Source organism: Tachypleus tridentatus, chromosome 12 (assembly GCF_004210375.1).
Source record: "Tachypleus tridentatus isolate NWPU-2018 chromosome 12, ASM421037v1, whole genome shotgun sequence".
NCBI lineage: Eukaryota > Metazoa > Arthropoda > Merostomata > Xiphosura > Limulidae > Tachypleus > Tachypleus tridentatus.
In genome coordinates, this window is record NC_134836.1 from 79944637 (window position 1) to 79961522 (window position 16886).

General features: G+C 35.1%; 1 protein-coding gene across 11 annotated transcripts in view; it reads left to right on the forward strand.

The window, feature by feature from the left end:
- Window positions 1-16886, forward strand: part of LOC143233767 (putative phosphorylase b kinase regulatory subunit alpha) — a 62100-nt gene that overhangs the window by 29999 nt on the left and 15215 nt on the right. For 3 of the 11 annotated variants that reach the window (XM_076470409.1, XM_076470399.1, XM_076470401.1), the window contains 4 exons: window positions 3890-4034; window positions 4956-5028; window positions 13171-13262; window positions 13972-14181. In XM_076470409.1, coding sequence (XP_076326524.1) covers window positions 3890-4034; window positions 4956-5028; window positions 13171-13262; window positions 13972-14181 — 520 coding nt within the window. Of the gene's footprint in view, window positions 1-3197; window positions 3343-3889; window positions 4035-4955; window positions 5029-13170; window positions 13263-13971; window positions 14182-16886 lie in introns of all 11 variants that reach the window. The other 8 variants (XM_076470410.1, XM_076470406.1, XM_076470400.1 and 5 more) reach the window with 5 other exon arrangements.

The following is a 16886-nucleotide window of genomic DNA, read 5'->3' on the forward strand; positions in this document are numbered from 1 at the left end:
GCAGATAATATTATCACAAATATTGTTATCTTTCTTCTTCCTGAGGTGTGGTTTATATCATTATTTATTCTAATTTACTGACATGATGGGCTGTTACCGATACATTGGTGTTACTCATTCTGAATTCCAACTTTTTCTGTTTTTGTTGTTTCTTTGATTGATTGGAATCCACTCTATGGGGTGTGCTGCAAATGGTGTTTTTTCATTGGGGTGTAAGCTCATTTTGGTGTGTACAAACTACAGTTGTATTGTTTTAGTGACTTCTGAACACTTCTGACTGACCTTTTGTTGTGTACACATTCTTTGTCAGTCTTCACAGAGACCTCTAACATGGGTGTTTATCTGTAATACCATCTGAACACCATGAGATGTTAACCCTAGTGTAACACCATCTGAACATCATGTGTAACACTGTGTGAGATACATTTTTATTTCAAGTGAATTTCTCGTTATCAAAAATTGAAGTATTATTTGTACAGTATAAATATATTTGTATATGCAATTAAAAATAGTACTATGTTAAAATAAGTGCACAATAAATAATTTATTAAACACAGGGACCAGACCAGAAAGGCTACATGTTTTGATGTTTTCAGGCCACCATCTACAGGACTAAAGGTTGGTGTTTGTTAAGACTTGTATTTACACCATAACTGGCATACATTTGGTACCATTTGAACTTTAGATTTTACTTTTGGAAATGGTGGCATAAGAACACCAAAATGTGCAGAGTGTTTTGTAGAGTTGGTTCCTGCTTTTTACAAATAATCTTTAGGGTAATTATTTTAACATTGTACATCTTTTAATTGTACACATAAGCAACACAATGCCCCTGTAGTTGTAAACATAGAGGAATGCTCCAGACTGGGTTGAATGATGACAAAGCCTAACCAAACAGTTAAGACAGATAATAAAATTAGCCAATGTAGGAACAGTAATTGTCCAACAAGTAGCTTTATGATATGATTACAGCACCACCCCATACATCTGTAGCTTTCATAAAATTCATTAAATGAGGGTTCCCACTCAATCCCACATGGTACATATGCAAACTTGAGAGTGTTTGAAATGGGCCTTTTTTTTTTTTTAAACAAAAGTACTTAAATATTATAATTGCAGAATATATCTAAGTTTAATGCATATTGCAGAGTTGAGCACAATAAATAGTGTTTATTTTGTTTTCAGTCTACATTAATATGTTGAACAAACAAATAGGAATTACATAAAACTTCAGTGAATTCCAGTTGATTTTGATTTCCAAAACTATTTGTGAGACTTTCTGAGAGTGCTTAGAAAGTTCTCAAAGTGCTTGACATTGATATGATTAATTTAGCATAAACCATGGATCCATAATGGTACATATCCCTTAGGAGATATCACCATGAGAGGTAAACACCATCATAATACAGTAACATTCAAACTAACCCATTCACTCTAGAACAGATAAAGCACATACTGTAGAGCTGTGGGCTGGAATTGTGAGGTAGGTGCATACCTGTGACTGTAGGAGCATATAAATGATTACAGATTTAAGAATAAGGAACCACCTATAAATATCCCTGCTACTAAGTGATATAGTAACAACAATTGAGATGGGAAAATAACATGAACAAAATATACACAAATAGGTTATACAGGGTGGAGGGAGCAACAAAAAATGTTTAGAAATGGGACAGACAAAAAGCTTGTGCATTACTGAAGATAGTAGTGTATATACTTGATGTTGTAATTATTTGATAAAAATTAAGAATACTTTATCTATAATTTTACTTGTCAAGTGTTTGTCATTAGCCTTCGAACTGCATTATTCTCAAGTTTTTAACCTTATGTCATCAGGCCTAACTTAAAGGCTATAGAAAGAGATACGATATATTATTTCAACCTTGTATCATTAGGCCTAACTTAAGGGATGTAGGAAGATGTACATCTTGGATATATTAAATATTTATTGTATTTGTACAAGTCATAAGTAACATATCTAATGAAAATAATCATTAAACAATCTTCATTTTAACATGCACTCTTCTGATATACTCATTAAATGTTCATAACATTTCAATGAAAAATTCTTTATATTCACACTTTATTTTTTTGAAACAGTTCTCTGGTAGTTTTATTTTTTACAACAATAATTTGATTGTTTCTCTATAAAATATTTTGTCATGAATGACAGAGGAAATGTTAGAGCAAGCATGATAACACTACTAAATCATATTCCAGCTGTAATGGTAAAGATGGTTTATAATTGTATATTTTATACAATATATTAATTTAAAATGTTTTTACTTTTCTTTGTTCATTAAAATAAACAGTAATGTAACAGCTAGTGGTTATTCTTAAAGCACCCAATTGGTGCAAGTCAGATAAATAATTATTTACTGTTTCCATTGTAGTTGTTGAAAAGAAAAACATGCATATGTATTTATTTCTAGAATAACATTTATATTCGTTAATTTTTTTAAAAATACCCTTGTGCTTAGTACTTGGAGGTTCAAACTTTCAGAGTAAATGTAGTAAAACTACCATCCTGAGTGTTGTGCCATGGTAGTTCAGTGGTAAGTTGGGTTCCATCCCTGCAGTATGCACAGTTCAGGTAACCCTTTTTGTACCTCTGCACTGAGCAATAAAACCACCATAAAATAGAATGTTTTGTTTATAGGGTTACTTTTTCAGTGTAATTATGATAAAGCCATTATGAAGAGGGTTCATGTTTGTCACTGTTATCGTAAAGCTATCAGACAAAAAATATTTTTTGTTTTATTGTGATAAGTATTGTAGCAATAGGAAAATAAGAAATTTCATTTTTAATTATTTTCGATATTTTTAAAAGATGAATAATACATCACCAATTAATTTAAGTTTCCACTATAATTGTAAATCTAATTTATATATGTATACAGTTGATGAGTTATTGAAATCCACACTGTTGAAACACTAAATATAAAAACGGTTTTTACTTTAAGTTTCAGTTTAAACACCTGTGAATCTCTGTATCTCAGGCTAATGTTTTATTAAAGGTTTAACACAATGTTAGTGTTACTGACTTACTGTGAATATAGAAGGCAGAAGTAAATAATCACGATTTATAATACTCTGACAAAGAACAGATCAGAGGATACAAAAGTGGGTCTTCTGGAGGTTCTTTTTTCAATAAAGTATTGGGTAACATTAAAACTATTTAATTTCTTTCTCTGAAGTATGTGGATGAACAGAGGTTTTATCTAGCATCAGACACGCACCTATTGATTGACATCTTCAAGACGGAAATTTCATTTCTCAAGACCAGCTGGCACATGCTAGGACGGCCCACAGTTATCCTTCCCCTCAGGAGAAGCATCTTAGGTGGGTGGTCAGCCTGCTTTATAGTGCCTGGCCAGTGGATGGTGGCTTGAACCCAATTACTAATCAAATGAACAAGCATGGAAATTTTTTTCATAATTATTTGTCATTAGAACTTATAACCAAAACATTAACATAGTTAGTGCTATCAGTGTAGCTGATCTAGGTTGTTATGGACAAACACAGTATTATCAGTGTAGCTGATCTACGTTGTTATGGACAAACACAGTATTATCAGTGTAGCTGACCTACGTTGTTATGGACAGACACGGTATTAACACTGCTGTTGATGAAGGTTGCTGTGGACAAACACAGTGTTATGAGTATTGCTAATAAGTTTTATGCATGTTTTTTCAAGTTATTACCCGGAACAATTAACATTGTTTACTAGTTTGTGTGCTTACTGAAGAATGAAGGAAGTGCCTTGTGTAGGGTTTATTTTGTTCAACCTTTTCCCCTTTAGTTTTTGATATTGTTCAGTGGTGTCTCCTGTTTATGTTCTAACAATATCCCTTTTTTTTGTTTTGTTTTATGACCCTTTTGTTCATAGAACCTAGACCATGAGGATTCCTACCTTGTGAATGATGTAGAACTTATGGCCAACACTTTGCGGTCAGACATAGGTTTTCTTAGGTCTAACTGGCGTATGCTTGGACGTCCAACTGTATCAATAATCCTTCATCACCATCACTTGGGTAGGTCATCATTGAGCCATAATGCCTGTTAATACCGAGAGTACATAACTTTTAAACCTGGAGATTCATATTTTCCAGTGAGTACAGTTGTTGCATGAAATTAGTAAACAAGTTTGCCATTCTGTGAAGTTTTCTACTTGTGTTAAACAAATTTAGTTAAAGATATTATGAGATGAAAAGTTACAAAATTAAAATTGTAATAGATAAAAGTGTTTCTATGTGTAGTTTCAAATGTTTGTTTTCTTATTTTTGAACAGTTATCCTTGTTAATTTGTAATATAAAGTGAAGACCAAGCACGTATACAAGTAATATGTGAAGAAACATTATAGTTCTGTTTTGCTGTAATTGTTTTTGTTTACCCTTTAAACAGCAGAAATGTTAAAGGTAGCAGCATCAATTGATGATGGGTGCCATTTAATACAAAACAGAATAATTTAATGTTTTTTATGCCTTTTCTACTTTAGTGTTTCTGTATTTTTATAATTTAATGTATTATAGTTATTGTTTGTTTATTGATCTGTTGAATTATTTATGTCTGATGTTTAAATTCTCTGTCGGCTTAACAAAAGATTTATTTCTTGTCTTGAAGTGTTTTGAGTTATAACGAGATTGTTAGTGAGCAGTGCTATCTGTTGAGGTAATTTAAATGTTTTTCTCATTGTTGCACAATTGCAGTCAAGAAATTTAATTCTAATTTATTATAGTTTTATTTTTTCCTGTTCATAATTAATATGACTGATCTCATTCTTTTTTTTTTTTTTAACAAAACCTAATTTTTCATATTTTACAGTTTATAAAGAAAAAGGCAAATTTGAGCAAAAGTTATTACTGAACAAAAATGAAATATCAAATTATAATTTAGATATTTCAAGTTATTATTGTACTAAAATAATTTCAACAAAACTTTTGTGTTGACACAGAGAATGATAAAATTCCACTGGCTATGGTCTCTACCATCAAAAAACTAAAAAGTGGATACATTAATGGCACCAGGTAAGATATTATCACTAATAATAGTCCACCCATGCTGATGCACATTGGTTGTGTTTTATGTTTCTTTTAACAACAAAATATTGAAATGTTATGAGGTCTGAAAGTAAGAGCTGATAACATGATAATGTCCAAAATGTAATTTCTTATATGTGTGGATAGTACACAATACATGCAGTATATGTAGAAATAGTACAAATAACATAAACCATCTGCACACAATATGTGTAGCAAAGACATTATAGAGAGTGCAAGTGAACAACTGTGGACATTGGTATCAACAACTATGGTTCTGTAAGTGGTCATGAATAACATGATGTGATTAGCTCTTGGTTGTTCTGACTCAAAATAATAACAGCATCAGTTCACTGACTGCTCTGCTATGGTACTACAAAACACACTGAAACACAAAGATGGGACAAGAACAAAAGAAAACTCAAGTTTAGAGACGTGTCTTTAAGTTCTTCATGTACTATAAGCAAATAAGTTTCATGAATTCATTTCAGTTCAAAAGCTGGACAATGTTTGAAAGTTGTATTCAGAAACAGGAAGCTTAGGGTACCTACATTGAAGGTGGCCAGTGTCTGCAACATGGGGATTTTCTCTGCTTTGGGAATTTAACATCAAACCCAATATTTCATAAAATAACATGATTTGGTAACATCCTTTGACTTAATATGACCTGAGTTTTATGCTGTGGACCCCTCGGTGTGGATTCCTGGACGTGGTGAGGGGACCTCCCAGGGAAGGTTCTGTTCTTTCAGTTTACCTTCTCTGGGATCTAAACATCCACGTGTTTGCCGTGCGTGGCGACCCGTGGAGGGGAGGAGAGGATTCTGGTGGTTGAGGGCTCCAACCCTAACACACCACTTTGACCTTGAATTCCTGTAGACGGGCAGTGTTGGAAGTTTTCAATGGGTGTTGTGGACATTGTCTGATGCTGGTGTTTGGGTATAGTGCTCACGAAACCCTGGCATTGCTGCAATGTCCTTGCATGACATTGTAGTGCGTCCCCTTGTAGGACTCCATGGTGGGTGGGGTCAGTGGGTACAGAAATTTTCCTTTTTTCCTATAAATCCTCCAATAAATTTAAATAAAATCGTGAAAAAACAGTCAATAGGTAAATGACCACGTCTTGAAGACTCTGAGCAGCAATCTTTAACACTTGTAACACCTGTACCCCATTTTCTTTTATTACATTCTCTTTCAGAAAAACCTTTAGGGCAAATGTCCCCCTTTTTTATTCAGAAGGGACTAGAGGGACTTGCTGGCTCTCCAAAGTCAGTAAAGAAGCTTTGATCTAGAGACATATTAGTTGAAGCATCCACATCCCAACACAGTGAACTCCTATTGAATTCTAAGGCAGTTGGGGATGTACCTATTGAGGTTACCCCTCATGCTACCTTGAATTCATCACGAGAAGTTATTGTTGAGAGGGACTTGAAGAACGTTCCCGAGTCAGAGATTCTTGCTGGTCTCTCCACTCAAGGGGTTTCTTCAGTTAGGCCCATCTCCATTCGCAAAGACGGAGTTACACTGCCGACAAATATCCTCGTTTTGACATTTACATCACCACGTGCACCTCCCACCATCAAGGCAGGTTATCTTATTTGCAGGGTAAGGCTGTACATTCCAAACCCTCTCTGATGTTTCCAGTGTTAGAGGTTCGGTCAGTCAAAGACGTCATGTTGTGATTCCTTGACGTGTGCTCGTTGTAGTGGCAAGGACCATGATGCCTATGAGTGTCACATGGACCCACATTGTGTCAACTGCAATGGTTCCCACCCTTCCTACTTTTGTTCTTGCCCAAAATGGTTGGAAGAAAAAGAGGTGCAGCATTTGAAAACAACCCATAACATTAGTTATCTTGAGGCTTGGAAATTGCTGTCTGCCACTCCATCTCAGACATATGCTGCTGCACTTCATTCCACAACTACAGTGGGAGTGCAGACAGATCTCTCTGTACCTTCAAGAGAATCGTTTTCAAAACAAATGAAAGCCTTTTGACCTCCATGGTTAAAAAGGTTGATGAATTGACTTCTACACCCATCTCTGTTCCTCCCATACAGTCCAACAAATCTCAAGATCCACATCCTTCGGTTTCAAATACAGGCATTTTTTCTGATACATCTTTTTCTCCAACCCCATGATGCAAAACAATCATTCGTTCACGTCCTCAGTCACTGAAATCCCCTTCCAACAACAAAGACCTGCCCCATCGATCCAGGGCAGGATCCATGGAGGTCGATAGACCTCCTCTGAATAAGGACAGTTAGGAAAAAAAACGTGGTCATAAACAGAAGGGTTCTCCAGCCACTTCGCCTACCCATCATGAATAATGGCCACCTTGATATAATGGAACTGTTGAGGTTTACGTTCTAATCTGGATGATATCAAAACAGTGATTGCTTCCTACCATCCTGTATGCCTTTCCTTTCAAGAAACATTTCTAAAACCTGCTGATACAGTCACCATTCGGCAGTTTTCTCTGTACAGAAATGACAGGCTGTGTGATGGACTAGTATGTGGAGGTGTGACACTATTGGTTGATCAGCATGTGCTCACGCTGTCTTTGTCACTCAACACACCCTTGGAGGCCGTAGCCATCTGTGTTTCCTTGGGTCATACCATTGCTGTTTGTTCTCTCTACCTGTCCCCTGCAGAGACGTATGATCAATCAGACCTTGATGCTCTTGTTAAACAGTTGCCGTCTCCATTTCTAATCCTGGGGGACTTTACTGGACATTATCCCCTCTGGAGAAGTGCTGTTATTGATAGGAGGGGTCGCTCTGTAGAGCATATGCTCTCTGATCACAATCTTTCTCTTTTCAATACTGGTTCTTCCACTTATTTTCAAGCACCTAGTCAGTCCTTTACTGCTATTGATCTCTTGGTTTGCTCCCCTTCATTATTTTGCCATTTTTCATGGAGGGTTGACAATAATCCACTAGGCAGTGATCACTTTCCTATACGTTTGAGAGAGACTGGCCGTGGTCAATGCCACCCTACCCACGTGCCCCGGTGAAAGCTGGATCAGGCTGACAGAACTTGATCCTGCTATTGTCTGTAAGCCATCAATAGATGACTGTGTGGCAGTGGTAACTGACTGTATTATACAAGCAGCTGCTTAGTGTATTCCTAAAACCTCGACACGTTTTCCATGATATCCTCGTCCGTGGTAGAATCCTGCGTGCCACTTTGCACGGAAGGCTCAAAAACGGGCCTGGGATACTTTCCGTAGATATCCCACACTTTTGAACTGCATTGCTTTCCAACAGGCCCGTCCACATGCTAGGTCGGTAAGACATCAAAGCCAGAAGGAATCTTGGATTAAGTTCACAACTAGCATATCTTCTACCACCAGTTCCAAAGTCATATGGGACAGGAATTGAAAGGTCAGTGGGCACTACAATTCTGTACCCCTCTCCATCTTACTCTCTGATGGCCAAGAGGTAGCTGATGTCCGGAGCATTGCCGATACTCTAGGTGAAAGCTTTTGCCGGGTATCTAGCACTTCTGCTTGTTCTTCCAGTTTCTTGGCCATCAAGACTCGGGCAGAGTGTTCACCTCTTTCCTTTCGAACTGACTGTCTTTTTTACTATAATTGTTTCTCTACACTGATGGAACTGAAAATGGCCCTTCATCGGTCTGGCAGTACATCTGTTGGACCTGATAATGTACACTATGACATGCTGCGCTATCTCTCTCCCGCTTCTCTTGATATTCTTCTAATTGTTTTTAACTGGATCTGGCAGGAGAATGTTTTTCCTGATGCCTGGCACCAGGCTATTATCTTACCTTTCTCTAAACCTGGGAAAGATCCCAAGATTCCTTCACACTACCATCCAATTGCTTTGACGAGCTGTCTCTGTAAGACCTTAGAGAGGATGGTTAATGCTCGTCTAGTTTGGTTCCTCGAATCAAACAACCTCCACTCACCCACCCAGTGTGGGTTTGGACGACAGCATTCCACCACGGACCACCTGATTTGACTTGAAACATCAATCAGAGAAGCCTTTCTCAAATGCCAACATCTTTTTTTTCAATATTCTTTGACATTGAGAAGGCTTATGACACAACATGGAGGTATGGCATTTTGCGAGACCCCCATATATATGGGTTACGTGGCCATTTACCTACGTTTATTAAAAATCTTTTAATGGCAGCTAAATCTATCTGCTTTGGTACTATCACCACTGTGCCTATTCCTTACATGGACTATGGTCCTGTTTTTAAGGCTCGTCTTCGTGCCAGCTGGCAGTCCACGTGGAGTGAGCAACGTGACAACAAGCTTTTTCAAATAAAACCCTATATTGGGCTTTGGCCGTCTAGCTTCCATTAGGTTTGGAAGGAGGAAGTTGTTCTAACTAGACTACGCATTTGTCAGTTTTTTAACTCATCGTTTTCTTTCATCTGGAACTGATACACCAGTGTGTAGTTTGTGCAACACTCAAATTACTGTAAGCCACATTTTACTTTCCTGCCATCGTTACGACTCTCAACAATGGCACTTTTTTAAACATGTTCTGTCCCAGGGTTTGTCTGTAACATTGGACAGTGTTATTGGTGATGGTGACACTGTCCACCTTGATAAAGTTTTTAGTTTTTTAATGGCCATTAATCTTTTTAACCTTATTTAAGTGTTTGATATTTATTCATTACACCTTTTTAACTGTGGCTCCCTTTTTAGTCTCAATCTCTCTAGTTCATTTGGCATTGTAAAATGGCCAGAACATTTAATAACTTGACACCAAGACTGGAAAGGCCAACTTCAGGTTACTAACACTGCTGTTTGAACTATCCATTTGAACTACCCGTTAGTCATCCTGGCGAGTTGTTATTACACTTTTGCTGCATGTCATTTAACACTTTTATTACTTTACCTTTTAGTACTGGCCATAATGACACATAACCTGGAACCAGGACTGGAAAGGCCAACATCAGATGACTAACGCTGCTGTTTGAACTACCCGTTAGTCGTCCTAGCAAGTTATTACAATTTTGCTGCATATCTTTTAACACTTTTATTACTTTACCTTTTGGTAGTGGCCATAATGACACATAACCCAGAACCTGGACTGGAAAGACCAACTTCAGGTAACTGACAGTAGTTCTTGTACTTACCTGTTAGTCTTCCTGGCAGGTTATGATCATTACCATTCTACTACAGGAAGTCCTTTACAACTTTGTAGACTGGATGTCAACATTGGTTTTATGCCATTTTATGTTTTTAATTGCTGTTTTGTTTTTACCTTTGTTTTCTTTTACGAATTTTATTGCATTTACTTTACTTTTACCTTTTTACAGGACATTTGGCTAATTTTTATTATGATTTTGCTATATGTCTTTTAACACTTTTCTTATTTTACCTTTTGATCATGCCTGTTATGACAACATAACCCGGAACCAGGATTGGAAAGGCCAACTTCAGGTGATTGACAGTGGTTCTTGCACTTACCTGTTAGTCTCCCTGGCAGGTTATGATCATTACCATTTTGCTAGAGAAAGTCCTTTACAACTTCTCTTACTCTGCTTTCTCTCTTAAGATTGTAGACTAGGTGTCACCATTGATTTTATACTTTTTCTGTTTTTCAATGATGTTTTGTTTTACCTTCATTCCCTTTTATGTATTTTACTATATTTATTTTTACCTTTTTACTGGATGTTTGGCACAGATAGCCTAGCTGCTTTGTGCCACAAAACACTAAATCAATCAGTCAATTATGCTGTGGATTGAATTGGCTTGAAATATTTCTGGTGTTAGGAACTGATAAACATCAGTATTGTCATCTATTCTTTAATCCATTACAGAATACTGGTCAAGAGTTTATTCACTTCTCACATTCTGATAGTAACACTTCAATGTGAGATGCTATTGTTACAATGGTTCTATCATTATCTTAAACACTTGGGATTGAAAGAGTCAGAATTCAAAGTTTAAACCCTTCAAAAAATATGAAGTTTTACCAGTTACAGTTACCATCATACACAGATTTACCAGTTACATTTACCGTCATACACAGAAGATTTACTAGTCACAGCTACTATCATGCACAGGAGATTTGCCAGTCACAGTTACCATCATACACAGGAGATTCACCAGTCACCATCACATCCCAGAGATTCTGATGTAGACTTTTAAACAATGATTGTGTTACTGGCAAATACTAGAGATTCTAATGTAGACTTTCAAACACTGATTGTGTTACTGTCATACACCAGAGGTTCTGATGCAGACTTTGAAAGTGTGGCTGTGCCAAGATGTATGGAACAGTTTTCTTCTTTGTTTTACCAATAATGAATGCAATGTGCAAGTTTTTTTTGTATGACCTTAAAGAGATGAGTAATGCTTTGTGCTGTCTTTAATAAATGAAAACACCATATGAGCTACTACAGAGAACTGTTTTATAATACCATTCTTCATGCTTATATAAACTAACCACTAAATTTAATCACTGGGCAAGACAATGCATGTCATATGCCATTGGTGCCAACTCTTTCACGTGTGTGTAGTCTGGTGTAATGGTTGGACTTGGTAGGACAGACATCAAGTTCTTTTATAAAACAATGTTCAGTTGAGTCTTTGTTCTCTCCATCTATAGTTTAGCTTAAGTTGCTTCTTCCTTTTTGTTAATTATGTTTAACTAAAAAAAAGGTAGACATTTTAGTAAGTATACACACAATACAGATATAAAATAGTATTTAAGTTCACTGTTGTGGAACAACAAATTTATTATGATACATGCTTCAACACTTTTACATCTCCAGTCCATGGTTTGTGAAAGAAACTCTTTATTTTGTAATGGAAGTTTCAAGACTTAACTGTGCTCTTGTTATTGGTTCAGTAGATTATACAAGTGTGTGACTTCAGTATTAATCATATTTTAACAATAAAGTTTTATATTTTATCTATTATTTTTTCGTAACTCTCCACAAGCCCAATTGATTCTGAACAACTCATGAACTACCGTAAAAAATTAGTAAATAAATATAATTACCCTTTTTGCTTTCTGGAATGACTGCAGCTTGCAACCAGGAAACAATAATTGTTTATCCTAAGTAGCTTAAGGCTTGTAATGGTATACATATATTTAATTTTGTTTTATTGCCCTTTGGGGCATGTCTATTTATTAATCCTCTTGCAGAAGTTATAATTCACTTGATGTATGTGTATCTCACATTACAGCATTGTATTACGTTATTATTATTTATGAAATGTAATTATTTTTATAATTATCAAAAATGTTACAAAATAAGACATTACAGAATTAAAATAAAATTAATAAATCTGGAAAGTTAAACTGATTAACAGTAACTGGAAAAAATTACTAGTTATTAATAAATGGTTATTAAGAATCTGTGAGCATCTGCAGTTTCATGTAAGTTTCTTCTTAGTGACCCAGTATGGCCAGGGCACTTGACTCACAATCTGAGGGTTGCAGGTTTGAATCTCCATCTCACAGAACTTGCTCCTCTTTCAGCTGTGGGGTGTTATAATATGACTGTCAATCCCATTATATTGTTGGTAAAAGAGTAGCTCAAGAGTTAGTGGGGAGTGATGATGACCAGCAACCTGCTTTATAGGCTTTTTCTGCTAAATTAGGGATGGTTAGCTCAGACAGGCCTTGTAGCTTGGCATGAAATTCAAAACAAAATCAGCTTCTTCTGAGCTGGAATGACTTTACATAATGAACTCTTGGGCTAATTCCACAACCTATTTATTAGATGTTCCTTTCAAGCTCTTCTTGAAATAAGAGACAGTTTGAATGTGAAAGGTACATCAACCCAACAATGCCAAATGCCACATATCGTGTAACAGTTAACTGTAAAAAATATACAGCAAATAGAAAATAATGACATGAAATATAGTTCAACATTCTTGTATTCAATTTAATTTTTAAATTATTTCTTGCTTGACTTCTTTACTGAAAGATCAGCAGAAGTAGAATTAATAAGTCACTCAGGCTTTGTGGTTACTACTTGTGTGCTCTATTAAAACTGACAAAAATATTAGATCAATTTGGTTCATGAAAAAATGAATAGTTGTTAACTTAGAAATTATCCCACATAAGTCTCGCATCACAGTTAAATATTTTTCAAAAAAGATGTTAATGTAGGGTTATCAACTTATTTGAACTCTTACAGAGTGGCTTTGGGATCTCTGGATGAATTTCTAAGCACATCTTGCATCACGAGTTTGAGCTTTTTAGGAAATCAAGAGGAGGGTGATCCTGATAGTAAGTTTGGAAAGAGACGTGAAACATTTTATGGTACTGACAATACGTAGTGATATGTAGTGTGGTGGAAAACATTGTATTATACTGAGGGTAGGTAGTGATATGGAGTGTGGCACAAAACATTTTATTTTACTGAGGATAGGTAGTGATATGGAGTGTAGTGCAAAATATTTTACTGTACTGAAGGTAGGTAGTGATATAGAGTGTGGCACAAAACATTGTATTATACTGAGAGTAGGTTGTGATATGGAGTGTGGCATGAAACTTTGTATTGTACTGAGAGTAGGCAGTGATATGGAGTGTGGTGTGAAACATTAAATGTTTTATGTTGAATGTGAAATATTTCACTGTGATTATGTTCAATTTGAAAGTGTAGGAAACTAGAGTAAATTTGTTCTGTTTATAAACAAATTTGGACCAAGCCAGAGAGAAGGTAATAATTCTTGTTATAACATTTTATTTCTTACCTAATAAACATATTTGTGGTTTATTAGTAGCAATCTACTAATTTGTTTTTTACTTTTTCCTTATGACATTGTAGTTTGTTATGTCAATAACTAATAGCAGAATTTCCTGTATTGTGTTTGTAAAAATTCTTTAAATGGTTTCTTGACATTTCATATTTTTCAATATTACTTATTTATACACTGTTTCAGAAGAAAAGTCACTACAAAATGATTAAAATTATGTCTTAATAATGTTTTATCAGGTTTACATTTTATGGTGAAACAGTATTTAGATCGTGAACTTCATAAACCACTCAACCGTCCTTCGTTCCCGAAAAGACGTCCAAAGAGAAAACTCAGTATGATCCGTAGCAGACGCTCGGGAATCTCTGGAATCATTAAGCGCACTCGATCTATCCAGGTGGACCAGTATGATCCAGGCAAGTCAAGCATGGAGAATAGTAAGAAAGATGGTGGGTAATATAATTTAATTTACATGAGATATGCATGGACTGGGTTACCAGGTCAGGTGACACCATAGTGCATGTCCTGTTGTACCCTGGTTGGTGGTGTAGAGTGGAGTGTTTCAGGAGCATGAAATATCCAATATTTGGTGGGTTAAAATTTGATTAGCATGCTTTTCTTTTTCTTAAAGAACTCTTTTTTACAGCAATATATTTAGGTTTTTCTGAACTCTTTCACTGCCACTCAGCAGTCTTATGTGAACTTTGACCTCTCATTAATAAAATTTGATAACTCATGAAAGTCTTTAATAACCATGGGATATTCTAAAGCACAAGTTGTTTTTAATGAATTATAATGGAGTGAAAATCATAACGTGATGTAGAGGAGAGAACAATGTTTCGACCTTCTTCAGTCATCATCAGGTTCACAAAGAAAGAAAGAGGTAACTGACTGATAGCTGACCTCATGTTTGAAGGGAGTTGTGTAACTGAGTGTAGGAATGTAGACGGCATGCTTAGATGTTGAATTATATTTATTAATATAGGTATAAAGGAGTTCCTTTGTATTGGTTTATTTTGGGCTTAAGTTGTTGTATAAGTAAAGCTTCTTTAATTTTGCATTTGTTCATGTTTGTTTCTTTATTTAGTATTTGGGTGTTTTTTATGGTTATGCTGTGTTTATTTGATTTGTAGTGTTCGAAAACATATGAAGGTGACTTTTTGTGTTCTTTAAATCTGGTTTCCATTTTTCTACTTGTTTCTCCAATATAGAAGTCGTGGCAGTTATCACATTGTATTTTATAAATAATGTTGGTGTGGTATTTGTCAGTGTAGTTTTTACACAGTATAGACCTTAGTTTTGTGCCTGGTTTTTACATGTATGTTGTTCTCTACAAGTGGGTTTTTTCGTCATCACTGATCATAACGTGATGTGATTACATGCTACGTTATTAAACAGTATTCCCATAATATCTAGCCTACAAGCTACAGGTTATATAGATTCAATGATGTATCTTTCATTTGTACACTATTTGGATTATTGTTTATTAAAAAATGGTTAATTGTTCCTTAAAGATAAATGTATTCAACATTTTGGTAAGTTATTTATCTTTGCACACCACTGTTATTTGTAGTTTTATGTTTCATTCTAAGAAATACAATTATATAATTAGAATAGGCCTTATTGTACTGGAAGAAAGCTGTTATCAGTCATTATGAATAATATATTGTGCATTAGCCCATTTTATTATAAGAAATAGTGCAATAGAATATCTTTTGAAGCATTAAACTAATATACATAGAGGTATATAGTACTTTACTGTGTAAAACTTAATTTTGTCTTTCACAACTGTTTCAAGTAGTAGAGGCTAGAGTTCATTATGAGGTATCTGATTTATGCTATTTCCCCTTTTATGGACTTCATAACTACAAATGAATACCTTCTCCTATAGGTACCAACTTACCAAAGTAAAACTTTCTATGTGCAGTCACTGGTCTCTGAAAGCAACATCTTGAACAAAACAAACATACAATTAAACCTAGTAAGTTAATTCATTGCCTTTTGATACCACGTGAACAATACAAAACTGTTAATAGCTTATGTTACGTCTGATGTAATGCTCTGAAAGTAAAGTTTTCAAATTTACATTCCATATGAGGAAGTTGTATGAACAAGAGATTGTAATAAATAAAATAATCAGTTTCAGATGGTATATCTTTAAGTTTGATAACCTTAGAAACATCAATGTTATAACAAAAACTGTGTGGGTAGCAAAGTTCGCAAAAGTATCAATGATACCAAGTTGCCATTACCCATACTCAAGCATCTCTAATCGTGTGATTTTTTTTTTTTTTTTTGAACAATTAGAAATTTAACTATTCTTGTCAGTGTGTTCTTGTGGTAATGTTTTTTTTTCACATTAAACCAAACTGTGAATTTTCCCTAAGTCCAAATGGTATGATGACTATGTCAGTGAATGAGTTGAAATCTAGGCTTCCTATTAGTAATAAATTTAATAAGAGTTGGCTTCAGAAAATCCTGTTCGTGAATTGTGAGAGGTAGGTGTGGAAAGTGGTTTATAAATTTTCATTGATTTTTCTATTTTGTATAGCTGCATAATATGGATGATAAAATTATAGAGAATACATCACATCATACCTTTCTAGGAGATGGACAAAAAAAAAAAAAAAAGAGGAAATGGCTCAAGAATAAATATCTAAATCCTTAAACAAGAGGAATTTGAGGCTGTTTTTAAATATTTCCTGATACAACTAGGAACTTAAAACTTAGATAATAAACTAAATTTTAATATTATGTATGGCTTGATGTCAAGTTTGTTCGCATACCATCATAAGTTAAGTAATTTAATTAAATTTTTAATGTAACTCACTGAAATATGTGCAAGTTGTTCTGCTCACGTGTGGAGGGTTAATCATGCAAGCACCCACATAATGTGCAATCAGTCACATAGACACATTCGCATTCTCTTCCAAAGCATAGTAGTCACCAGTTTCCCACACTTCATGCTATTGCTGATTTTCCTGATCAGATTTACTTATTGACTGAAGTATTAATTCGAAACTACCACATAAAAAAATTAATAATTCTGTGAAAAGTGAATCTCAAATACCAGAGAAGTCATTCTATCAAAACTTTGAAGGTGGGACATGTGATGAAAGATATTATTAACATATTACATGCTACAAACAAGTAC